The following is a 26,972-nucleotide window of genomic DNA, read 5'->3' on the forward strand; positions in this document are numbered from 1 at the left end:
TTGGGTGCCAGTCTCTGCTCTTAACCCATTATTGGATCTCCCCAATGTCACATCTCCCACTAACATCCAATAATACACTGGAGCAAACTGCAACATATTCCTAGCATGTTTATAGAAGCCTACTTAGATAAGCCTACTATACTAACAGCTTTAACAAGCCCTACACAAAGCAGAGCAGCTAATAAAACCAAAATGTTCTGCAGTTAGTCCTTGGAAGTTTGCCACTGAGATCCCACCAACACCATTTCAGGGATAGTGGCTTCATCAAGCTCAAACCCTGCTTTCATCTAATGAAACAGCCTAGATCCACATTCTGACAACACACCTCACAGCTTTATGCTTCCTCTGGGTTCTCCAATGACATCATCTACAAAACATGTGTAGCATCAGATCTGGACTGGGAAATTTTTTAAAGAACATCAGCATTCTGGAAGGAACAGCAGAGTAATTAGTATTTCTCTAAGTGGTGCCAGATGTGTTTAAAAGCCACAAAGATAAACAGGAGGGGAAAACCTGCATAGTTTGAATTAAAGCTAGTAAGAACGTAAACAATCCTCTCCAATAGCCGCAAGCTGACAGACCAAGTTCCTGCTAATTCTTCTTCCTCATCCAATTTGTCTTTCATATCTGCTTTCCTACTTGAAGTTACACAAGCATGCACCTTCTCAGAGTTAGTGTGCTGGGGTAGAACACGTTAAAGGTAAAAAAAAAATTAGTCCAGTTTTCCTCCAGAAAACCTCCAAGACACTCAATGCCTCAGTTACCAGGAAAACCATGAACCACCACCTTCTGCTATGCTACCTTACCTCACTGCAATGGGAGACAGATAGGAAGAGTCTTGTGGATCTCATGACAACTGCCTCAGCACCACAGGAACCACAGCCCTGTCCTTGAACATACTGCTTTGCCTTATTTCTTTCTGCATGTTTATTTCCTGGAACTATGGCCAGTTTGGGTTGTCAGTGGTCTGTCAAAGACATACACAGCTCAGCAACGTCAGAATGGGTCATAGTTCTTTTAGTCCCCTATGTGGAGATAAAAAGGGAAAGAAAAAAAAAAAAGAGAGGAAGAAGTCTTTCCTGTGACTACTTTTGATTCACATAATCTTGTCCCCACTCTGCTATATTAGCATATAGAATAGCTTCAAAAGATGTCCAACTGCAAAGCTCTGTTCCAGCAAGCAAATGGCAGAAACAACATACTCATTCCTTCACCAGCAGCAAGACACCACCAGTACCTAATGCTCTGACTGAACTCCTACTTCTCTGATTTCACCTACATCTTTACATGTATAGCAACACTTTGAGTTCTGGAGCAGAACAGAAAATAAATGTCCTTCTGCTCAGGATATGGTTTCTGTTAGCTTTACTCCCTACTGCAGCCTTTAGGATAATTGAGGTTAGGACCTAGACTAAACACAACCCTACTTCAGAAGGACAGAGAAGGCTTACAACCACACACTCCCCTAGCAAATCTAGCCCGAATTGGAAGCCATTACTAGATGGTCCCTGCAAATGTGACTTCAGCAGGGATAAGTGGGTAGGGTTGCAAGTTCAGCAGTTTGGCAGTAGTGGTGTCTAAAGAGGAGGACAGTTTGTACTAGATAACTGCATCTTAACTTCAGAGACCACACTAGCTGTTCTGGCCTTTACAGTGCCTCACTCCTCTCTGCATAACCAGTCCAGTGACTAATAGCTGCCTGGAAAGAGGAAGAAAAAAATGCGTTTAAAGACAACTTTGTTTGCTTTTTATTTATTTTCAAGACACCAGTATTACAATTTTTAAACCACGTAACAGCGTCAGTTCAGGGACTGCCCACCAGCAATGTCTGCAAAGAGGCCAGAGATAACAGAACATCACCTCTGAGTAAAAGCCAACACTCTCCCTCAAGCAATATACGTGGCCAGCAATGATTTTCCATCTCCTGCCTGAAGCCAGCACAATCCTCCTCCTGACAGGAAGGAGTAGAGTTCAAAAGAAGGTTTCTCAGCCTTTTCAGCACAGATTTATTCCCTATTATGAAATGCAACCACAGAAGAGTCCACACCAAATTACACTAGATCCCCACAGCTCACACTGAAAAGAAGCACTGATACTTCAGCAAGCTTGTGCCTACTGGCACCTCAGAGCCCATAATCACATGCCTCAGGGCTGTTCTTCAGATAGAGCTGGAGGTAATCTTTGAATGTCTGTGGGTCAGTCATTGTAGCCTTGACAGCAGGGTCCTCCTTCATGGCCTCCATCCAGCGTTGGAGCTTTGGGGTGTGACTCAAAGAGCTATGGAAAAAGGAAAGAGACTGAGTAACGCAAATGGGAAACTGGGAGGGCATCAAGGAAGCAAAACAGCTTGAGAGGTTCTATTTTATTGCTTGTTTTGCTTTCCCTCTCCCAGTATAATGTTCAGCTCAGACCAGGTGATGGAAATACCTATCAGATCATAGAAAACAGACTAGCATTTGGAAAGTGAAAGAGTTCTTACAGAGCTTGTGCACTCTGCAAAGCTGAGCAAAACCACAAATGAGCACTTACTGTGCAAGATATCAGCATGTTTTTGCCTACATTATCCCTGCTGCAAAAGACACAGCTCTCATTTATCATCTAATCCGAGCTGAGGGCAGAGGCTTGTGCACCACTGCCTCCCTCTGGAATGCTTTGTTAATAGTGATTCTTGAAGCAAATGCTGCGTGCAGTGGTTGAGTCCTCCACAACTCACAACCACTTCTCTCCTCTCTTTTGCATACCAAGACAAGCTGTGCAGTTTGTACTGCCCTGCAACCCAGCAGCTCAAAACACAGACACAGTCTATTGAGGAAACTGAGGATTCAACTAACAGACTAAATCCATAAACACACTCAGATATTTGAAAAAAACCAACTGTGTGGCAAATTGAAAGCTTAACAGTGTAAATTGTTATTTTCGTTCTCTTCTGGCAGATTGATCCAAGTACTTTGCATTACAATTTCCAACTCCCAAGTTTAGTTAATGCATAAATTCTCCAGGTAGCATCTTTTCTTAACATACAATGGCTCAGATCCTCAATCATTCAAATACCTTCATGACTCTAGACCTACACTCCTATATTGCTTGTAATATTTCCCCTTCCAATCAAGGACCACAAAGGAGACAAAGTAGGCCAGCAATCCATCAGTAAAGCCCTCATTTTACCGTGCCAGAAGTTTTAATGCTAAGGATCCCCAAATTTCTTGTTCTTCAAGAATGCTTCGGACACCAGGGTGAGACTAACTGTTCTATACTCATCTTCTGTTTTTATCACCCATTTCTTCATACAAGTTGACTCTTTAGTCCTGTTTTAAGCCAGCTACAAAACAGTTTTCCTTTGATACCATTTCCCTATCTATTAATGCAATAGCATAGTAACTCGAGCTGTTTAAGGATGTAACAGACAAAGACATTTATTTACATATTAAAAAATGCTATTACAACAGGGACAGATCTCTTAGGTACAGCAAGGTAGGATACAGTTTACCCATCTCAAAACAAAATCACCCTCCTTTGTCAACCTAGGATTTCCAAAGAGGAGCAGAAGACTGCATTTCAGGTCTGAGGTTTTGGACCAAGAAATTTGAACCTAGGCCTCCATACCTCCACCTGCCTCAAATAAAGACTATTTTAATCTATGATATTAGGAATGAATAGAAAGTCCTATATTTTGACCACTTCTTCCAAATCTGTCAAAATTATTTGGTAAGAAAACAGCCTGATAAAAGAAAGCCTGTTTACAGAAGATCCCTGAACAACTCATCTCTCTTTTGAGAAGATGCTTCCCCCAAACTGTAGCACAATACAAACTTTCTTCAGCAGCCCCCCAAGAGTGGCCCATTGCTGCAGAGTGTATGCAAAGAATATTTATGCTGAGGCACTTCAGTACACACTAGAAGCTAGTCCAGGTACTCACTCCTTCAGCTGGAAGGGTTCCAGACGTTCAAACCACGGCCAGATCATGTAGTCAAGCATGGAGATTGAGTCCCCACCATAAAACACAGTGTTGCGTTTGGACAGAATCTGTGAGGGGCAAAAGATTACAATTGCCCTCAGAAGGAAAATCACCACAGCAGGACACTACAGTAACAAAACATTCCCCCCTCATAGCGGAATGTAGGCATACTGAAGGGATCAGACAGCACATAATGCAGATACAGCATGTTTCTCCTGTGCACGCAATATCTGGGGAGTCAGAGCTAGTCAGTAAAGCAGTTGCAGTATCAAGCTTAACTATTTCATACACTGCCAGTCCAGCTCTTCTCCAGTGGTTCAAAAACTGTCACAAAATATTAATCACTAGCGAGCTGCAGCTTGTACACAAACAAAAAGGAATTTAGCTCTTGGAATCTGTCATGATTTCTTATTTGTCAGAAAACATTAATGGCACTGACTGATCAAACATAACAATGCACATGCATTTCTTGCACAATAAATCCAGTTAAATTTAACATCCAGGTAAACTGGAACACCATTTTAGCAGGGACTCTTTTCCCATGGCACTTGAGGCCAAGTGGTGTCAGGAAAGCACTTCCAACATTACATCTAGAACTGGATTTGATTCCAGGTGCAAAGGGAACAGGAAGCAAGTATAACATCCACATACACCAGAAAGAGATCCCCGCAGCCCAGCACAGAAAGCAGGGCCACAAAAAATGCAGCAAGTTCTCCTGTTACATTTATGTTTCTGATACGTTCAAGTGCCACTGTCATCCAAGTTTAATATGCTTTAAGGAACCTCCAGAGCTTGGCTTCTTCTTTCATAAGACTAGTCCCCCTGCTTTCAGGTACTTTGGCATTTTAAACATGGAACTCGAGAGACCTTACAAATCTTTGTCTTCAAATTTGGACAACGCTCCTACGGCATTTACTCCCTGTCCCCTAACTCCATGATCTAGCAGAAATTTTAAAGCAGTCCTTCAGGAAGCATCAAGCCATTTGAATTACCAGAATTACTGGCAGAATATAACCCAGCAGTTGCACAGTCCCAGAGATGGGAACACAGCTCCCTCTGTCGGGTAGCAGCAAACTAAATACGGAAGTGTTTCAAAACACTTCCCTTCTTGAATATCTCTTGCAATAGGCTGATTGAGGTTTGCATGGCTCTGTTCCTTCCTCCCATCCTCAGCTGACCTTCAGCTGCTGCTGCAAAATCCTTCAGGGTATAGTAAAATAGATACACTGAAGGAGCAGCAAGTATTTCACAGCATTAATAAAGCAGGAGGAAGGTTAATTCTTCCTTAATGTTTAACAGATTTGTATTTCAGGGAAGTGAAACACACATCGCTTCCCCCGAGAACTGATTTGTCATCTGCACTACTCCAGCATCAGCCTGATCAGACAGACAAAACTACTCTGAAAACAATTTCACTTTGGCAAGTCAAGGGGGTGGGGAAGCAGAACGCACAGGACTGTTAGGAGAATTAGGAAGGTACTAGAAAGCTATTGGTAGCATTGCACCAGCAGAGAAACACTACGGAGGAATGCTTCTTGATTGAGCCAGACAAGCATTAACCATGGCTGCTAAAACACAGAAGAAATGGGTTCATGACAAAGGCAAGTCTGACAGCTATTCAGACTAGCCAAGAACCACTACTGACACTAAATCAGGATTGTGAAGTTGCTAATACAGCATCAAAGCCACCTGACACTTCCTGGAGCTCTGCTGAAGTTACATTACACCACTGTAGCAGAACACAGCCCAGGGCTGGATTTCTGCAAGGGACAGATTACAGAATCACAGAATCACAGAATCATATAGGTTGGAAAAGACCTTTAAGATCATCGAGTCCAACCATAAACCTAACACTGCCAAAAACCACCACTACACCATGCCTCTAAGTACCTCATCCAAACGTCCTTTAAATACCTCCAGGGATGGCGACTCAACCACTTCCCTGGGCAGCCTGTTCCAATGCTTGATAACCCTCTCTGTGAAGAAAAATTTCCTAATATCCAGTCTAAACCTCCCCTGGCGCAACTTGAGGCCATTTCCTCTTGTCCTATCACTTGTTACCTGGGAGAAGAGACCGACCCCCACCTCTCTACAACCTCCTTTCAGGTAGTTGTAGAGAGCGATGAGGTCTCCCCTCAGCCTCCTTTTCTCCAGGCTAAACAGTCCCAGCTCCCTCAGCCGCTCCTCATAAGACTTCTGCTCCAGACCCTTCACCAGCTTCGTTGCCCTTCTCTGTACACGCTCCAGTACCTCAATATCCCTCTTGTAGTGGGGGGCCCAAAACTGAACACAGTATTCGAGGTGCGGCCTCACCAGTGCCGAGTACAGGGGCACAATCACTTCCCTAGTCCTGCTGGCCACGCTATTTTTGATACAAGCCAGGATGCCATTGGCCTTCTTGGCCGCCTGGGCACACTGCTGGCTCATATTCAGGCGGCTGTCAACAAACACCCCCAGGTCCTTCTCTGCCAGGCAGCTTTCCAGCCACTCTTCCCCAATTACGTTCTGCTTCCCCCCACAAAGATAAGCTCTTGAACAAAAGAGATTTTATATCAGCACCAGTGTATCTGCACTGGTTTCAGCAGAGCTACAGCACAGATGCTTTTCAGCAGCTCAAACTCCTCAGCCCTTGCTCTTAGAACATGCTGCAAGGTCTCCTTACATTTAAAGCACAACAAAGATACCTAAGACAACAGCAGTCAGCTAGAATTCAAAAAACTGCATAAGTCCACACAGCCTTCATCATACAGATGAAGTTTAGTTTAGCTACTTGGAATTTACTCTAACGGTGCTGTTGTGCATCCTAGGCTGGGGGGAATAAATTGAAAGATTGTTCATTGCTATAACTACCAACTGAAGGAGAAGAGACCTAGCTTCAAAGGCCAAAGCATGAAAGAAAAAAGGGATGATACAACAACTAGCAACCTGCTCATTATCATGAAATACTCTTACCTCTTCAAGTTTGCCAAACTTCTCAGCAATCTCTGCTTTCAGCGCCGTGGTGTCCTGTCCATCTTTGACTGCCACAAAATACTTGAAAACTATGGGTGTTATCTATACAAAGGAAGGATAAAGTTTTTAATTTTCCTATTACAATATTACAAGTCACTCAGAGCTTAAGATGTTAAGATACCAGATGCAAGATAAATCTTAAAGATTTAACTTTAAAGAGTTAAATAAAGTCCATTAATAAAAATCTTTCCTACTTCAGAAAACGTAAGCAAAGGCTTAAAGGAAGAATGAATACAAAATACTAATGAATTTTAGCCTTGTAGTAAGAGGAGAACAATGAAAAGAAAGGCATGTTTCCCATTTGCACACACTACCAGAAAAGTAGCAAGGTGCAGAGTGGTACTCTTTGCCCAGTCACACATTTCTGAAATCCAAATGCACTTTAATTATCAACATTTAAGGTACTTTAAGAAAGAGATATATAGCCCAGGATACGCAGGCTTCTACAAACCTGTGCATTTTCTAATTTGGTAACTGCCACAGAAATTAGCATACAGTACCAGGAAGTTGTCCAGTGGCCAAGCTTAACTCAATTATATTCTTAAAAGCTCACAGACAAATATTTTTCTAAGATCTTGTCATTCATACAACCAACATTCAGTGCACATTTCTTTTCTCGTAACATGCTTCCCCATAACCCTCTTCCCATCATGCCTATTCAGAAAGGCTTGTTATAAATTGAGAGCAGCCGTGCAGAGAAGGACTTGGGGGTAACTGGTTGATGAAAAACTGGACATGAGCCAACAATGTGCACTCACAGCCCAGAAAGCCAACCGTATCTTAGGCTGCATCAAAAGAAGCATGGCCAGCAGGTCGAGGGAGGTGATTCTGCCCCTCTGCTCTGCTCTGGTGAGATCCCACCTGGAGTACTGCCTCCAGCTCTGGAGCCCTCAGCACAGGAAAGACATGCACCTGTTGGAGCAGGTCCAGAGGAGGGCCACAAAAATGATCAGAGCAATGGAACACCTCTCCTATGAAGAAAGGCTGAGAGAGCTGGGGTTGTTCAGCCTGGAGAAGAGAAGGCTCTGAGGAGACCTTATTGTTGCCTTTCAGTACTTAAAGGGGGCTTATAAGAAAGATGGGGACAAACTTTTTAGCAGGGCCTGTTGCAACAGGACAAGGGGTAATGGTTTTAAACTAAAAGAGGGTAGATTCAGACTAGATGTAAGGAAGACGTTTTTTACAATGAGGGTGGTGAAACACTGGCACAGGTTGCCCAGAGAGGTGGTAGATGCCCCATCCCTGGAAACTTTCAAGGTCAGGTTGGACAGGGCTCTGAGCAACTTGACCTAGTTGAAGATGTCCCTGCTCATTGCAGGGGGGTTGGACTAGATGACCTTTAAAGGTCCCTTCCAACCCAAACTATTCTATGATTCTATAAATAATCGTCCCTTCTATCCCCCGTCTTTGTCCACATCTCTCTGCATCTTCCATTGCTTCCTCTCTTCTGCTGCCTCATATCCAAGCTGACTTCTTTCACTTCCTAGACCCTTCAAAGCATGTGCTTGTATTCAAAGCACGTTTAGGGTACAGAGAGGTTACTTCCAGTCAGCCACGGTGTCCACCTCCAACCCCTACTGAGGTCTCCTTATACATGTCCCATGTCTACAGCCACCTGCCATCTCTTGTCCATGGTTGCAGGCTCTCTCAGTCAGGCACTCTTCACATTCTGCATTCATACAGTACTTTCTGCAGAAAGACTCAGATCAAAATACAGCAGTTGTCACTGCCTAGGTCTCAACCATTCAGCCATTTTGGTCTACTAACCTTTCCTCTATTGTTGGATGCTCAAAATCCTGCCTCAGTCATATAGGCTGTCACTAGCTTGGCTGTCTTCCTGCATCCATCTCCACACATAAATGCTGGGACCAATTCAGATGCACAGTGGTTTGTACATGCTCACCGCAAGAGACCCCAAATAACCCCTTTGGTTATTTAAATGTTTCTCTCAGGCATGAGACCTCTCTCTTAAAGGACGAAAGCAGCATCGGCAACAGAGTTGCAGTTTTTGGCACTGTAGTAAAGTGAGAAACCCAATCCCACCCTGATGACGCAGTACCTTTGAGAAGTGTTCCAAGAGCATCTTCTGAAAGGCTCGCTCATATGGGTCTGAAGGCATCAACTTCTTCCCTGGAAATGCTTCATCCAAATATTCACAAGTGATTGGGGACTCATAGATCAGCTGGCCCTTGCTGGTCTCCAGAACAGGAACCAGCCCAAAGGGGTTCTTCTCAAAGAACCAGTCAGGTTTGTTCTTCAGGTTGATGTTGATTACTTCATGGCTAAAAGAGTGAAAGAAACAAGACCCAAACAGGCTCAGTTCTGCTACAGCCCACTCCATACCATGGTGAAATGCAGTCATTACACCTCAACAGCTACAGTACTTGAGAGGCTGAATCCTCGTTCCCCTGCTCTCCCTAGTCTTTTCTGAAGTCCTTTGCAGGACTAACCATTTGACACATAGAAATACTGCCACGGAGCACTTCCCTTTGCCGTAGAAAATCAGCACTGACTTACAATGAGTTGTTTCTTAAACTAACGAAAGATACGTGAACAGTCTCCAAGCATACAACAGAGGCAGCCCTTATAGTCTTGCTAAAAACAAAGGTCCAGCTCAGAATGCAGCACACTTACCACATGCAGGTTCAGGGACATTCTAAGAAAGAAGCACTTGATTGCAAACAAGATACATTCCAATTAAGAAATGCAGCTGAACTTTAATATGACCTTACATCAAAGAGCAAATCAGGAGAGCATCCTACCTACTTATCTTCCCCACCTATAGCCTCACACAGAACAGGTGTTCAGGGTAAAAGCAAACAGATACTGATAAAAAGAGATATACGTGAAGTATGTCTATGTTATATTAACAAACCATAAGTTATATGCTGTGTTATATGTGTGACCCCAGAAAATTCCTAGTAAGCCCAAAGGCCTGCTAAACACAGCTGAACCTTCGAAACAACTGAAAGGTTACCAGATGACGACTACCACATTTAGGTAGCCATAAACCCCCTCCAAAATCACTATACTAAAACAAACCTCCCAGCTCCAAAATCAGTCCAAAGACACTAAATAAAGACAGAATTAAACTGACCTAGAAGTCCTAATGCACCTGCTCTTTCGAAAAAAGACCTGAGAAAAAGCAAAACAAACAAACTCAACTCTCATCTTGCTATCAGGAGAACTGAGTGGCAAGCATTTACTATGCTAACATGGACTCCCAGCCCAGTGCTGGTTAACAAACTGTTGGCAGGCCTGAGACTTGGTGGGGATCAAAAAAAGGTGGAAAAACCTGTTACTTTGAAGCTGTAAACTGAGGGAAGCATTAGTCCCCATTTAAAAACACTGAAATGACATGGCTATCTTGAAAAAGAAACAAACACAAGTACTGAATTCTATTAACTTACTACAGCACAGGAATGAGAATACATTATAGGAACACAGTACATTTCTTCTTTTAAAAAGGCCACTCACTCACTATTGTGTTTTGCTAATTAGTAATATAACAGAAACACTGAATATTCGTATTTCCCAGAATTTTCACTGCAGCTTACATCAAAACCAAACAACAACATACATTAAGGCTCTACTCACATTTACCCAAGACAAGCTCAAATGCTATTATTGCAAACATTCAGGATGACAGGTGAGGGGGAAAAAAAATCAGCTTGGGGTTTTTTCCCTACGGATTTACTTTTGGCCTTTACATAATTGATTACATACACAGCCTACTTGTTTCCCACCTCAGCAAGACACCCTGCCCAAAAAGTCTTAAGAAGTTCAAGCCTTATAGCAAAATCACCCACAGAAACCTCTTTTCGTTCAGCTGATGTTTAATTAAGAGCCATTTAGGATGCCCAGGTAAGAAGGGAAACCTGAACCGCCCCCTGCTCCGTGCGAGCCCTGACAGACCGTCACGAGAGCGCAGCACCCGGGGAGGGGGACGACGGACAGCGGAGCAGGGCGGCCGGCGGGGAGCCGCGCACCGCACCGCGCCACACGGGCCCGCCGGGAAGGCCTCACCTGATGCCCTTGGCGCGGAGGACGAGGCGCGTCCTCTGGGCGAAGGGGCAGAACCGCATGCTGTAGAGCCGGATCACCCCCTCGGGCACAGGCCCCGGGGCCGCGCTGCCTGGAGAAAGAACCGTCCCGACCGTTACAGCCGTTGCTCGCCTCGTGCACAGCCCCGCGCCCCCTCCACAGGCCGCCCAGCCCCGGTCGAGGCGATACGGCAGCCAGCCCCCTTCCCTGCTCGCCGGGGCCGCCGCTTACCCTTGCCCAGGCTGCGAGAGTGATCGCCCGCCATCGCGCCGTGCTGTGCTGTGCCGCGCCCCTCCGCGCCGCTGCCGCTGGCCCCGCCCGCGGGGGGCGGCCGTGAGGAGGGCGGGAACCGCCGCGCGTCAGCGGGGCGCGGGCCGCTGCCGGGGTGCGCGGACAGTGACCCGGGTGTCAGGCCCTGTGTGCTGGCCGGCCTGCCTCCTGCCCCCGGGGGCTGTCGGCGCCCTGCCTCAGGTGGCTGGCACCCACGGAAGGGGGAAAGTTTAGGTTTGGGTGGGAGGAGCGTCGCGCACCCCGGTGGTCCCTCCTTGAGCTGACCGTCCTCCCCGCCGGGGATGCTGACCTGCTTACTGGGACCAGCACTATTAAGCTGCGCTTAATGCTCTCCTCTTTATAACAGCAGCATAACCCACCCCAGCAAGCACTCCCATTTAAATGGGAAACCTATGGCAAAATTCCACCCCATATGCCTGGTTTTTTTTGTTTTTGTTTTTGTTTTTTTTTCAAAAAAACAGCTCACCAGCTGCTGGAGGCACCAGGCCTCCCTCCACTTCCCTCACTGCCTCCTCCTTGGACAGTGCCTCCTGGGCTAGGCCTTCTCCCGCTACAGCACCACTGCATCACCTATTGCCCTTCAAAATCCGATCCAATCCCGCCTTGAGGATAACAAGGAGGGTTTCTCTCTCCTGCAGCCGTTCTGCTCCATGATAAAAACCCAAGAGGAGACAACAGATAACCTAACCGATAAGGGGGCACAGCAAATGTTAGATTTAATTTAATTACTACCTTGCAATCACAGAGGGATTCATGCTTGCTTCTGCAAACACGACCTGTGAGAGCATGAGTATATGCATAGAGCAAAAGAGAGAACTAAAGCATGGACTGAAGTCGTCTCCATCCCTTTTGCTACCTCTTCAGTTGAGATGAGGGCACCAGGGCCTTTCTTGTACCAGCTTTTCCTGGGGCATAATAGTGGAAATGGAGGAGCTTTCCTCTTAATGCATTTTACACAGTGTCCAAGTTGATCTATGGTCCCAGAAGTAAAATGCTTCCCTTCCCGGGGCTCCACACACTTCCACCCAACCTTCAGGTCAGAGCTGTACATTATTAGGAAATGGCATGTCTGTAGGCACCAGAGGGCTGCAGCAGCCATAGCTGAAGGGAGGGACAGTCCTGGCCTTCCTGGCAATGGGCATGTCTCTGTCAAACCCCCAAAGCTCATAGAGGAACTGGAGCTTCTCCAGTCTTCTTCGTGGATCCATGTTTGCACAGTGGGGAAGTTTTGCCTGCTAATGACTTTTGGTTTGGTTTTGTCACTGGAGTTGGGCTTCAGGCATCATGTCACAAAGACCAATATTTTCTGTGGTGATCTCTCCTGCAGGCAAGCAGTGAGATGGCCACTAGTAAAGTGACCATGAACCTGACACCATTATCTATTTGAATAGAAGAACAATATGATTTTTTGTTAAGTCATTGCTATTTGATTATGTAATTAATAAGCAGCTCAGCAGTGAAAGGGAGTGGTAATTCATTGCACAAGCCTGCCATGCCCTAGGCAAAGAGAAGCTATATGTAACATGTCCTTTGCCAACAAAATAGCTTCTCTGAGCATTAAAAAAAAACTGTGTTAGAGGACACATTTCTCATTTCCTCTGAGTGCCTGCCCTTAGGAAAGATTCAGCAGCATTTTGGGTCATGAAAACAGAGAAAATTCATTTGAAGTTTCTTTTAGCAATTAAGAAGAACACAGGCAGCATGCCAACTCACAGCCCGAAGACTGGCACGTAGGAACCCAAAGCAGCATCACAAAATCTGCATGCTACGATAGCCCCTCAAAGGCACCATGGAAAAATAAACCCATTTCCTCATCCTATCTTGGTTTTGTGTGGCATACAGAGCACCCATGGAGACAAGAGGTAAGGTACAGGCTTGTCCTGCTGCCTCCGGATAGGAGTGCTACTCTCCATCGTTGCTCCATGGTGCTGTGGGTGCACAGCAGTATCACAAAACTGCACACTGCCACTGTACAGATAAGTAATAACGAACTAACACAAACAAGCAAGACACTTTAAATAACGCTTCTCCCTTTAGGAAAGGGGAAATGAGATGTTATTGCTAATTCTACTTTTAAAATACTTGGAAGTTCTTGCTGTGTTACCATGCTAAAAGCCATAAGTATATATAGAGAGATCACAGTTGTACTTCCTCTTCTTTCCAGGGGCAAACTTCTCCCCAGCTTTCTTGGAAGCTTCAGGAGCACTGTCTTACACATCCTCAACAAAACTGCCCCAGCTGCAGTACTTTGAAAGGAAAAACAAGAGAAGCGACAGGAGAACAGGTACAGCTGTCTCACTAAGGAAAAGGCCAAATGCCGCTGGAACGGGAGCAGCGAGCGTGCGGCCGCAGCAAGGACCCGTGGGGCAGCGAGGGAAGGAACCCGCGGTTGCTCCCCCAAAGCTGACTCACTTCTAGGCCTGATAAAGCTACCTGCTCTCTAGACACAGGAGCAACGATCACCCAGGTTAAAGGCCACGCATATCAGTGACTCACAGGCAGAATTACCCCATCAGCCACGGATCAGTGCCCGTGTGAGAGCAGCGGGATATGCTACAGAGAGCGCGTCTCGCCACTTATCTCCCGCCCAGCACAGGAGCCCCACACGCTCCATCCTCTACGGCTGCTGGCCCTTTAAACACCTACCCTTGCTCATTGGTTGGTTGGCGCAAGGGCGCAGGCCAATCAGCTGTCTGTTTTAAGCCTGGCGGGAGGCGTTGTGTCAGCTAATAGCAGAAGCCGTTCTTGTTCCTAAGAGACCGATGTAAGCAGCTGGTGGTGGTGTGAGGCGGATGGAGGCGGCCGGTGAGGTCTGGAGCGCGGGCCCGGCCAGTGAGGAGCTTCGCGCCGAGGTCCCGGGTGGCCGCCTCTGCCCCTCGGCCGACGAGGCCGCGCTGGAAGTGAGGTGGGGGCTGGCCGGGGCAGCCCGCGCACTTCGGGCCTCCACACACGCCGCACACTCCTGAGCCCCTCAGCCCCGGCGGGGTGCCCGGTGTCCTGTCCTGTGTCCCCGGAGCCCAGCTCCTCTCACCCCAGATCAGCTCTATGCAGCTGTCAGAAATAGGGAAGGTCTAGCAGAGAAAGGAAGGGAGGAAGCTGTGCTGTGGGTCTGTGTTAGGGCAGCAGGTAGTTGCAGGGGGAGAGGGAAAGAAGTACTTGCACTGCAGCATATAGCAGGGACTGAGCCTTTGGTGGATTTGGATGAAATTTAGGTTCTCTGCCCTTAGCACAAGGAGGGTCTGAAACAGGGAGTAAGTTTTAAGCTGGAGCTTGATGAGTTGGTAAGAAGTGTGGCATGAGTTGTCTTTTCTAGGGTAATGGTTCTGGCAGCACACAATCCTGATGAACTCTTGGGGCATGCTTTGTTTCTCAGTACCTGGCCTTGTGAACCTGTTCAGTTCAGTTAATGGCTGCATCTCCCTCCTGTTTTACCCAGACTACTTCAACCTCTAGAATTTCCTTAGCTGTTCTGTACCTCCTAAACCCCACTGTCATCATCTCCTGCCATGGCTCTTAATTTTCCTGGTCTTCTGAGTCCTCACTCCTACCTTTCTCTCCCAGCATCTTAACCTGCGTGTCAGAGACTTTTGGATTTCCATTTCCCACAAACATAACCCACATTATATATATAAAAACACTTCTCTTCCAGAGCTCTTGGCAATCCAACAACTTGCTTTTTGGTTCTGAACAAATAGGAGCTGTAGATGAATTAAACCTGTCCTGCCACACCTTGGTTGAGACTTTCACAGCAATCTAAGGTGTTTAGGCATTTTTTTCTATGTAATGGGACAGATATTTAAACTTCCTTGTCCATTGTAAGTATTTCAGCTGTTTCATTGATGCTTATGGGACATAGATCCATAATTATAGGTGCAACACTTCGTGGAAAGAAAATTATTTGTTCTAGTAATAGGAGAAACAGGCTTCAGCCTTAACTGTTCTGATACTTGCAGAGTAAAAAAGATATCCTCTGAAGCATGTCATTGCTATTCAGAGGAGGTCTCTTGTGCAAGCTGGTGTTACTTGGAAGAACCGAGACCCACATTTTCTGCTTTGTGAAAATGCCATTACGAAATGAAAATATTATGCAAAATAAAAAAAGAATTTAAGCCCTATTGAATGTGAAGCAAAGCCCATTTCCATAAAATAGGAAAGTTTAAAGTTTGCCTTTCTTATAAATTAATGTTAGCAGTAGTAGTATGCATATCAGTTTTAGAAGAAAGTGACAAAAATTATTTTGCAGTGGGCAATTGGAATGCTGTGTTCTGTGTCTTTAGAAAAGACAGATCTTTGACAAAACTCATGGTTTCATGTAATCTGTTTTGTATGAACTAGTATTTTTCAGTCGCAAAATGCCCTGTAAGGAAATTTCCAAGCAACTGTAATTACTTTGCCCCATCTACATTTTACCAGCTGGCAAAGTTTGATTGAAATACTTCTGACACAATGTTTATACAGAACTGGAGACAGACACAGCATGGAAAACATGTGGGTGGGCCATGGCTAATTACCTGCCTCAGTGTGTACTGCACTAGTCATAGCTGACATCAGATAACAGCCTCAATCCTTGTCCCCTTAAGCCTTTACTGGTTGTATAAGGATGATAAATTGCACTGTCATCCCATTAATTTATCCCTGCATACATATTTTCTAGACTTCATTTTACCTCTGTGAACAGAAGTTAAAAATACTTAATTTCCACTGGTTCAGATCTAGTGTTGGAGAAAAGCATAGAGCTGGTTCTGTGAGCATGTTTGTAAAGGTCTGCTTATGTGCCATGGCACGTCATACATCTAGTTCTTGTGTAAAAGGTCCGGAAAAACATTCATCAGCTGAAATGTCTCCTCTTTGTTGCCATGGTATCCAGTTCATCTGCACGAGCACATGGTCACTCCCCTCTGGCTACACTTACTCCTCTGGTGTGTAGTGAAAGAGGCCAAGAGCAGAAACTACTGAGAAAAGATAATGAGAAGTTATTGCTGGACATAAATATCTTAAGACTAATCACTTAAACATGTTCCTAACTATAAGAGTGCTGAGGCTGTAGTAAATCTTCTAGTAAGAGTACAGAGGATCAGCAGCTGATCTGATCTTATGACTGACTTATGTTCATGAAAGGGAATATAAAAATGCTGCTTGCAATTGCAGAGGACAGAGATCTCTTCCAGTCAAATGCTCTTATTTGGAAGAAGAGAAGAGATGGAAAGTTTCTGAATAGAAATTAGAAGAGAAGGTGCTAACAGCAGTGTTGTACACAGAGGGTATGTGTTACACTGCTGAAACTTTTCTAACATGGTCCTAGCCCGCTAAGCTGTGGCTCAGTCAGACATCTTCACTTAGTGGTGAATGCAAATCCCTTTGGTAAGGGGACCTGATGTTTATCCAGCCACTTTCTGAAAGGTAAAAACATCTGCAGGCAGTTATGAATCTGTTGATACACTGTCAGTTCATAAACTGACTCCTCTTCACTAATTTATTTCAGTACTTGTGTAACACATCCTGTTTACATTCCAAAGTTTTACCATGTTAAAGTACTGGTATGTTTAAAGCAGAACAGTCCTCCTGGTTAGGTTCATATAAACACAGGCCATGCCTTTGTATTTATTTTACAGGGATGAAATGAACTACGAAAGTATAAAAAGGTTAAGCAAACACAACTGGGTCCCCAGTGCAGATTGTACCTGTGTAATTCTTTCAGAGTAAAGGTGTACTGTATTACTGTGATATATGAGTACAAAAACAGAGCCTATGAACTGATTAACTTTATTTTTAGTGAAAACTGAAAGAAATATAACCATCTCTCTGTGTTCTTATGACAGTCCTTTGTTACTCCATCAGGGTAAGACTGACCCTATGTTTTTGAAAACACTGAACTAGTGATTCATAATACTAGATCCTGAAGTTATTGTGGTTTTGCAACATTGGTATGAGGATGAGTCTAACATCCCAAGTATCAGTTCAGTGTAACTTAGGCTACAACATCCTGTTTTTTGCAGTATTTTGAGAAATGTGTGTCTTTGATTAATGTTTTAACATTAAGTTGCTCTTTCTTAAGTTGGGTTCAGGGATTCTCAAACAAGAACTTTGGCTTTATCAACAATCAAACTGTCTGCTACCCTTGTGGCAATTATATCCTCTTCCTGGACATTGAAACAAAGAAGACAACAGTGCTGCAGTGTCAGACTGGCCAGGTGGGAGCCTTTGCAGTGAATGGGAACAGTCAAGTGCTGGCCTTTTCGGACCGGAAGCTGAATCCCATCATATATATCTACACTTTTCCAGAACTGAGTAAACTGACAGAATTAAAAGGTAGTGATGTGGTAACCTTTCCAGTCACCATTTCATTAAAACAATGCTTAAATAATCCAGTTTCTGAAGGATTTTTTTGATAAGACTTGAAAAACAGTGTGACAGGAAACTGTCTCATGACAGGAAACTGTCTCATGACAAGATACATGGGAAGCAGTGGAAGGAATTTTCCACTGCGCTACTCTTTAGTTAGGCTCAAGTTAGGGAGGAATATGACAGTACAAAGTGGAGCTTTTTTAAAGGGAAAACAAATGGAATGAAATGGAATTCATTTTAGGAAAATATAGTCAGAATAACCAAAAAAAGTCATACTGCAGTAGGCTTCCAAACAGACTGCTGAAAGCCACATTGAGAAATCTGACATGTGAGAGGAATGAGGGTTCTTGCAGTTAAACTTTGGAGTCTGGGATTTAATGTATATTTTTGCCTGCCTCATAACATTTCTCTCCTTAGTTAAGTTGCTTACCCTACCCATGTTTCAGTTTCCTTGCTGTTTAAATAAGGAGCATACTACTTGCTTATTTCATGTATATGAATGAAATTATGACTGCAAAGGATTTCAGGGTACTTGGGGGAAAAATGCTTTACAAATTCAAGATATTATTGAAAAAATTTGAAAAAAATACAAGCAGTGATACATAGGGAACGTTTTTATGATCAAATCAAATAATCTGGAGAGAAGCAAAGGAGTCAGGGGTCTGAGGAATGTCTTTGAAGAGTTCAAGTGGATCTAAAGGAACTGAGAAGAGTACTCTATCTGTGATAGTATACAGTAAAGTCCAGGGCAATTAAAGACCATGTTCTTTATTTTTACATTTCAGGTAATGCTCAGCTGGACTACACCTTACTTGCGTTTAGTTTCGCAGGCCCATATCTAGCCAGTTACTCTTCAATCCCAGAATTTGTTCTTTCAGTATGGTAAGAGTAAAAAAAAAAATGTCTTATACCATTTACATTTAATTCATATTTTTGTGTGTGTGCTGTTTTAGCATAAATTAAGTTAACAAATGTGGAAGACACACTGGTTGCCTTCATCTCCTTTTTTTTTTCTGATTGATCATTGTCTGCAAATTTCTGTACCAAATTTGCTGTTTATTTTCTAGCATTAGTAGCCACTAGTCAGAATGACTGTTACTTTGCTACAGCTATCTTCTATCTTCTTTGAAATTTTGTGTTTTGGAGTACTTCTAAAGTCTTCAGCATCAGTAAATTATCTGTTCACCTTTGGAAGTTGAGTACCATGCCGTTTGTGAAAGAAAGTTGCCTGCTGAAAAGAGGAAAAGCGTGCTAAAGCCTATTTCTAGTTTTTTGTCCCCCTGGACTGTTCAGTGGTCCTCTTAATTACTTGTGCTTGATATTAGTTCTGTCTTATAGTTGTGTTCAGTGATTACACTATGATGGGTCACTGCGTTAGATCATAATTTTCTGCTCATCGTCATGAAAAGAAATATTATATAATATGGTGCAGATACAGAAAGTTAGAATATTTAATGTTTTAAAATTTTCTGTAAAAATATAATCCTGCTCTTGCCTCCATTGCCAGCAAGCTTCCATTAACTGTGGAGTCTGAGCACTTCTTCAAAACAAATGGGCAGGGTGGAGTAGGAGGAAGGCAAGCAAGGACATGTAAGGAATATTCTGTATACTCCCAATGTAATGATGACCTTTTCTTGTACAATGATTAGCGAAGAGGCAGAAACTCCTGTAACTTCAGAATTTTAGTAATGATAGTACATACTATTACAGATGCCTCTTCTTTATCTCTTATGAAGAAGAAGAATATTTGCTGTGAACTCTGACCATACACAGTAGTTCAGGAAGGATGTCTGTGTGTATATCACAGTAGAAACCAGCAAGACAGCCTCACTGGCCTGAAGAGCTTACATGCTTGTCACTTACAGCAGAAATAACACACATGGTCTAATGTGTTCCTTGTGTGCACTTAAACAAAAACCCACCATCTTGAAAGACTTCTCTAGATTATTCTTAAAAATGGAAATATCTAGAAATGTTTAAATGCTTTGAAGTGTGGGCAATTTCCAAGGCCAAACCATTTAAACCTATTTGAATCAGCATGAATATGACTATCAGCAGCTAATTGTCATAAAAGAACCATCCTAGATTCCAGTCAGAAAGAATTTAGTAACAAAATAGAATTACCTTACGATGTTAAACTTAGAATTTATAATAACTTGAACAGAGGTGTGTGAATTTACTGTGAGATCAGGACCTTCATTTTTGCAATTGGATTAATTGTGCATTCATTGTAGAAATGTGTGTATACAGATGAAAGAAATCTCAATGTTTAGCATTCTTAATGTGTCATTACAATATGATGATTGCACAGTTCCTGTATTTTAAGCAGATAGTTTAGAATCAGAGGTATGAGATGTTCTGAAAGTTATGTCAGTCTCAAAATATAGAAAGCTTATGGGTAACTAAAAGCTGCCTTTCATCTGAGATAGTTTATCCCTATATCTTTATTCTTTTCTGTTCAAAGGAGAGGCTTAATGCCAGATTCTTTTTCAGATACATGTACCATATAGTTTCAGATCTTAATAAATTATCTACTATAAAAGAATGTTGGCACTATCTGTTAGGTACGAGATGAGAACATGCTGACATCTTTAGAGAGCGAGCTACACTGATATCTTTTAAAGCAAGACTTGCAGCTTATAGCTTTCTGTAATTTTAATGAGAGTTACTGTGTATGTGTGAATACTTCTCATTTTTTGCATATGCTATCAATATTAAACATTGTCTTGCATCCTGATCTGTTTCTGTGAGTGAATTTATTACAGGCCAGAACAACAGGATTATACTAAATCCATTTACAGCAGTGTATGCATTTTAGGTTTTTTTCTTCTCAGCAGTAATGACAAATACTAAAGCTATAAATGTTATTTAGCTTAACAGTCAGATATATTGTCCAAGAAATTAAGAAACAGTTTTAACCATTTTCTTCAAATGATGTTAATGAGTTCTTGGACAGCACCTAAAAATGCAAATGCAGTCAAGAATTAATCTGGATAATTGAGAAATATGCAAATTAGATGGTAAGAACATAAAATAGGTTACACTGGACAAAAGAAAAGTCAGTGGAACGCAGATTCCCAAGCTTGTGTCAGCTATACATAACAGCCCCATGCAAATTCTGCCCTGTTCTGTGCTAACTTAGTTAATGCAGCCATAGCTTGTATGTCTGCATTCACAACACAATTACTGTATTACCTAAGTAATTCATCCATAGATAATCACAGGCTGACTGTGTTTTATTTCCTAATTATAATAGCTTCCAACTGCAAGCCTGCAAGCATTATAATCATCATTTTACAGGTTTGAAAAGCAAGGCTGAGGTCTGGGGTGCTGAAGAGTTAACTGTTTGGGCCCATTCAAGTAGTCACTGATGGAACTGATGAAAAAAAAATCCATGTCTCTTGAGTCTGTTGGTCTTTTCACAAAAGGAAGTGCATGATAATGTTTCTAAAATGTCAGTTTTCAAAATAATTTTACTATTCAATCTTTTTGTAGCAGTAATAATTTTATGTGTGGCTAATTAACCGCCTCCTTTTCATTCTCAAGAGGACCTAACTTGTTTGACAGCAGAAATTTTTTTGTCAGTGACAAAGTATTTGTTTTCCAAACTTGATCTTGAATGTCAGTCATAATCACGTCCAGATCTTTGGCTTGAGTGTTTTTGACTTATTTCATGGATTTGATTTTCTTTTACTCTCCTTAATGAAGGAACTGGCAAGAAAATATCCTCCTGTGCAGTGAGTCTCAGCCAGGGGTAACAGCAACCTCTTTAAGTTTTAACCCTATGAATTGGCAACAACTGTGTTTTGTTAATGAGAGCTCCGTTACTATCTGGCATATTGAAAGGAATAATGATGAGCATCACCTTAAGCGAAAGTAAGTGGAACACCCTTCAGGTTAAGAGAAAAATCTAGAAGTATATTTTAATAACTAAGAATAGCAACCTACATCTGTTTGCAAAGAATTTCATCCAATTTAGTTGACCTAGCAATTGCAATCAGTAATTGCTAAATCACAACCAGTGTGAATCTGTCTAGTCAATCAAGTGAATTGAATTTATGATTTCATTTCTTAGCACTCACATGTCCACATTATGCACATCATGAAGCTAATACTAATCAGCTGCTTTGGCAGCCTCTATCAAAAGCTGCTGACTGAATTAAGGTAGTGCCTGGACTGCTTTCCTGCAAGTGGCTATGTTGAGCACTGCTTCTGTAACTATGAAACCACCAAATTTGGATCAAGTTGCTTCCTACTAAGCATAGTTAAACAGTATGTTGTTGTAATCACAAATTGTACCAAAAGCAGTATCGGTTTTCTGTGTGATTTCCATCTAGTGTGACCAAATTATAGGTCCAGAGGGGGTGGCTCTGTCAATGCAATTCACTGAGCACAGCAAACCTAGAATTTATTTATGCTGAAATGGGTTTTTGAGGCTGTCATAGAAGTAGTATGTATCATTCAAGTTGAAGTCCTTGAAGTATACCTATGCTGTTTCAGTGGCAGCTACTCTACCATTCTCAAGTGTGTTTAATCTTGTTAACTCTGAATATAACCAACATATTGTCACTGATACAGTTATACTAGTGAAAGTATAGAGAAGGTCTTAATTTGCTATCTGAAAAGAATACGGAAGGGGTTTTTGTCTTTTGTCATTATAGAGTACACATGTGAAAATACATATATACTCCTTTTTCTTCACTTTTCATTCCATCCAGTAGAGTTTAAACCTCCACTGAGAACTGTTTATTTTACATAATTTTTTTCCAAGTCATAAATGAACATAGTTTGTAAACTATAGAATCCTCAACTCCTGCATTGTAACAGCCACTCATACGCTGATTACCAGAGTGCAACAGGCAAATACTACTAATAATTTTTCATCATCATTGAACTTTCTCCAAATAAACATTAAGCATGAATCCTCACAGCATATGCAATTTAGGTGTGCGACTTTATTAATCCTGGTTAATAAGGAAACAGTAACATAGAATAGTTGTTTATACAAGGCAACAAGAAAAGACACTGAGCTAGAACATGGCAATCCGTTTCTGCCAGTTAGGAACATTCCTCTTTTGTAGTAGAATTACTATTACTTTTCAGTGAAACGGTATGTGCCATGTAGAATGATTGTCTACAACAAACCTCCATTACTCTTGCAGAAGTAAAGCTCATTAACTAAGTTTGTGTCTCAAAGTTTTGAAAACACACTTCTCAGTTTTGTATCAGCATTTAATATTCATAATATTTCTTCTCCTCAGACAGTGTCTCTTGCTTTTTCACAGCCCTGTGAAACTCCCTGATGGACAAGGGTCCATCAGTCCTCATAAGGATTTATTTTTCCCAGTTTCTCATAGTGAAGATCCGTACCATGGCCCTGATTTGCCAGTTTCAGCCATTGCTGGACTGGTAGGAGATGAAGCAGAAACTTTCATGGTAGTTACTGATTTTTTTTCCTTCTTCCTATTCCAAGTCATTATACTTTTTATGTAAACGGATGTTAATAAATTAATAATTTTAATGTCTGTTAAACAGGTGCAACCCAGTAAATAGATATATTGTCTCAACAATATTTTTGAAATCTGTTTTGACAGGAGACTTACAAGATGTGCTGCTACTGCACAGTGCAGTACAATGAAGAGATTTCTGACACAGGTCCTAGCATAGTAATATATCTGTGCAGTGAAGGTACTAATCTGTATCCCAGAAGCAGTATAAACATGTCAGCATTTAACCATGCCCAAGCTAATATGACCTGCTCAAACCTTGAAAACCTATTCCCATGCTAACTGCTAGTAACCTTAAGGTATCCTTACTTCCCTTTGAGATTTGTTTTCTTTTTGACTCTGAAAATATCTTAAGCTATGGAAATATTGAAGGCTTTATTCCAGCGAGCAACCCCTACTTCTGAAATACATTTCCATGCCACTGTCAGTGTTGGACCTGCCCATTTGTCTTGCTTGTATTTGATCATTTACTTGTTAACCTCCCTTGAGATGCCTCTTTTGAGAGGCTTCAAAAGCGTTCTCATTTTGTTTGAAATTTACTTTCACCTGACTACCAACTAGAAGCATCTGCCAGTGTGAAAACATTTAACTTGCAAATCTGGGATTCTTTTTAAGATTAAGACCCTCAATTTCTATTTGGTGGCTTGTGATATATATGAGACACCAAAACTACCATGCCTAAGATGATAGTGGCATTATACTATTGTCTTTTCAATGGACAAATGTGAGTTCTGTATTATCAGATTAGTATACCACAGTTTTCTGCCATAAACTTTTCTTGTAGAGCAGAATAAAAAATAAAAATAGGGAATGATGCTTTCCTGACCTCATCCTCTTGTCATGGCTTCATGCATTCAGTTTCGCAGAGGTTTTTAGCTGTGTAACTGCTGATGCCCTTGGTTTCTAGGACAATGAATAACTACAAACAAATGTCCTGTACTGATGCTGATCACACATGAGCTGCTTATATTTCAGATCACTTAGAACATGAAAAATGAAGATAATGTATGCTCATCAGGAGCATTGCCTTTTTCTTCTGCCTTACTGCCTCTTGTATTATGTGCAGATGATGAACTGCAAAAAACACTTTGTTCTTCAGCCTGTAAAGTGAATTACGAGAGGTATTGGGCAAAAAAACAACTGCCATATTAGGTCTGTGAGGCTTAATAGAATTTTTCTGTCCTTAAATGGCTGCTATTCCATTCAGGAATGGTAGGTTCTTATGCTTGAACTTGCAGAACCATGTCGTGAAATTTTCCACATGGAAAAAGTTTGTGCTTTCAACCATTCTAGATACCACTATAGGGTCTTTGCATTCCCAACCGCCTTCAGAAAAAAATAGATTTCTTTTTAGCACCTTCAGGGTGATTATGTTCTCCTTATACACAGAAATATTCCTGGAGTAAGCGTAGATTGTTCTACTAGTCTTTGACGAAGATTTCCTTTTCTTTCAAATTACATGGTAAATATTTTGATAGTTATTTACTGTCCAAATTCCCTAGATGGGAATATTTTGGTTGTGAATATTGACAAGGTAATGAACATCAGATTATTTAGAAATTAAATTTTTTTGCAGAAATACAAGCCGTTGTTGTTCCTTTTGTTGTTGTGGTGGTAGGTTGTTTCCTGTGTACTAAATTGTGAGGTGCTACACTCACAGTTTAGCACCGGGAAGCACTGGATCAATTTCTGGCATGTTTTCACCTTGCTCCAGACTATGATAGCTGAGTAATTTTTTGCAGGACTTGCATTTATGGTGCCTTACAGTGCTAATTCTTCCCTCCATGTTTGCCTGTGCATATATGCTCCAACTCTAACCTAGCAGAAAAACTGAGCCACAACTAGATCTTGTAACCACCCGCACTGGGGGGGGAATTGCACGCATATGTCTTGTCAGGTTAAGCACCCCCTTCCAGCACCCCAACATGGAACATATAGTTTTGGCAAAGCAATTCCTGCACAAGTTGATCAGAATATACTTGATGGAGACCATACTACTTTGAAATACTGTTTTATCAAGATCCTTATGTTGAAAAGTGTCTAATGCAGCAACTTTGAGAGAGATTGAAATGACTGAACTTGCTGAGTTCCTCAGATATCAAGATATCTTTGGACTACAGTTGCTGTAAAGGACCAGGCTGTCCAAAACGGAGGTGCTATAATTACCATTCTTCACTGTCTTTATAAATTGACAGGCTGCTGCGGCAGATGTATCAATGGTTACTATCACTGATGATTTGTATACCATTACAACTGTTTATGAGCAGACTCTGGCCTAAAATCTGTACCTCGACATTTGTAAATACCTTGGAGTTATTTTCCTCTCTACTATTATCAGTGGTTTTTAATTAGTAAGAGAAAACCTGCTTCTCCTGTGGTAGTTAATGAGGTGCATTCAGCTGAATGCAGTGGGAATAGTATCTTGGCCTGATGAAGCTCTCCCTTATCTCCACAGAATTCGACAGAAGGATTTTTGTTCTTTCCGAGTCAGTTGAGATCAATGTTTTTCACGTTGATGTAAGCATCCAAAGTGGAGAAACATTTATTTAGTCTATTATTTAAAGGAATTGTCCTCAACCTGTAGTCCATGGTCCTTGGAGGCTGTAACCCACTCCTAAGGAATGTGTGAGAGGCAAGTAAGAAAAGGGAGCCCATTGCAGTGCACTTGTCTGCTGCTTTGAAACGTTAGGGTTCCATACTCTAGAACAAGATCCTGAGGCTGGGTGTGTACCAAAGTGTAACCACAACGGGGCAGCAGAGTGAAAGGAATTGGAATATCCTACAGCTTTCAATCCTTTTCTTTCTTGCATTAGATCGATTTAGTTTTGTTTCAGTATTTCTTACATTTGGGACCTGAGTTTTCTGAATATGCTTTACCATGACAAGACCACTTGACTCCACTTCGTCCCCAGTACCAATTTTATTCCCTTGTCTTTTTATAAAACTTTTCATGACAAGGATCCATCATGGATTTTTTTCTCTGAAGAGGTGCTACTCAAAAAGGAGAGAAGTTCAAAAAAAGACAGCATTATGGTTATTGTGTACCACTGTACCAATGCACAGTTCAAGAAGCAACCTGGTTTGGGATCTACATAATCTCATCCTGGGATTAAGATATTTTATCTAGTTTATGTGTAAAGACAATCATGACAGCAGGTCCAAAGGAACATTACAGAAGTTGTCTTTACACAGGAAGCTTCTGATTCACAGTAGTTCAGTTACAACCTTCCCAAAGATTTGTGACGTTCAAGCCTCATAAAATCAGTGAAAATTCCTATATTAAATGCTTCTCTGGATGATGTAAAGCCCCATTTGTTACAGATTTATTACTGTGAGTTCTATTTGATTTATAAAGTAAATATTAATAAACTTTATTTCTGTAACATTTTCCCCTGAGAAATTCAAAATGCTTTCTAAGCATAAATAGTAAGTTACTTACCCAGAATCATATAGCAAGTCCTTGGCATATTTTACTAATGAAATGTAGGTACTTATGAATCTCTGGCTTATGTTTTCATCACAAGTCTATCCATATTTCCTCTTTTATAGAACCTTTAGTGAGACAGCAGGTGTTTTATAGAATTATAGACTCTTCTTTTTTTTTCATCCATCATATTGTCTAGTGTTCCTCACCACTTCTACTCACATGCATGGTTCTTTGAGTCTTCTCTTTTAAATGTTCTCCCAAGGTTTTCTTGTGTTTTGTTCCACTCTCCCCCTCCACGAATTCTCTTCAATCTAGTTCTTCCAATCATGGTATTTATATTACCCCTATTACTGTTGTATCTGAACAGGTCACTGTCTTTAATAATATTTGG

The 26,972-nt window shown here is 41.9% G+C and overlaps 3 protein-coding genes across 3 annotated transcripts in view; 2 read left to right on the plus strand and 1 right to left on the minus strand.

Annotated features, from left to right (window-relative positions):
- ITPRIP (inositol 1,4,5-trisphosphate receptor interacting protein) overlaps positions 1-13,532 on the plus strand; it is a 49,301-nt gene extending 35,769 nt beyond the window's left edge. Inside the window, exon 3 of the transcript XR_012776136.1 lies at positions 13,467-13,532. The gene's annotated coding sequence lies outside the window, so the exon portion shown is untranslated. The remainder of the gene's footprint in view (positions 1-13,466) is intronic.
- On the minus strand, positions 1,731-11,385 carry GSTO1 (glutathione S-transferase omega 1). Its single transcript, XM_075504594.1, has 6 exons — positions 11,243-11,385; positions 10,994-11,102; positions 9,027-9,249; positions 6,908-7,009; positions 3,917-4,023; positions 1,731-2,277 (listed from the first exon to the last, which is right to left on the minus strand). The coding sequence occupies exons 1-6, from the start codon at positions 11,274-11,276 to the stop codon at positions 2,124-2,126; spliced, it is 729 nt and encodes a 242-aa protein (XP_075360709.1). The 5' UTR covers positions 11,277-11,385; the 3' UTR covers positions 1,731-2,123.
- A 562-nt stretch (positions 13,533-14,094) lies between the features above and the next one.
- Positions 14,095-26,972, plus strand: part of CFAP43 (cilia and flagella associated protein 43) — a 49,847-nt gene continuing 36,969 nt past the window's right edge. The window contains exons 1-5 of the mRNA XM_075506581.1: positions 14,095-14,207; positions 17,358-17,611; positions 18,433-18,529; positions 21,356-21,523; positions 22,933-23,083. Coding sequence (XP_075362696.1) covers positions 14,095-14,207; positions 17,358-17,611; positions 18,433-18,529; positions 21,356-21,523; positions 22,933-23,083 — 783 coding nt within the window. The remainder of the gene's footprint in view (positions 14,208-17,357; positions 17,612-18,432; positions 18,530-21,355; positions 21,524-22,932; positions 23,084-26,972) is intronic.

Source organism: Mycteria americana, chromosome 6, assembly GCF_035582795.1.
Source record: "Mycteria americana isolate JAX WOST 10 ecotype Jacksonville Zoo and Gardens chromosome 6, USCA_MyAme_1.0, whole genome shotgun sequence".
NCBI lineage: Eukaryota > Metazoa > Chordata > Aves > Ciconiiformes > Ciconiidae > Mycteria > Mycteria americana.

Excerpts from the sequence above, each read along its gene's own strand:
- GSTO1 (XM_075504594.1), bottom strand. The coding sequence starts at position 11,276 with ATGGCGGGCGATCACTCTCGCAGCCTGGGCAAGG. Across the intron at positions 11,103-11,242 it reads CTCTCGCAGCCTGGGCAAGG|GCAGCGCGGCCCCGGGGCCT; the intron begins GTAAGCGGCGGC and ends TTCTTTCTCCAG. Across the intron at positions 4,024-6,907 it reads AGTTTGGCAAACTTGAAGAG|ATTCTGTCCAAACGCAACAC; the intron begins GTAAGAGTATTT and ends TGCCCCTCACAG.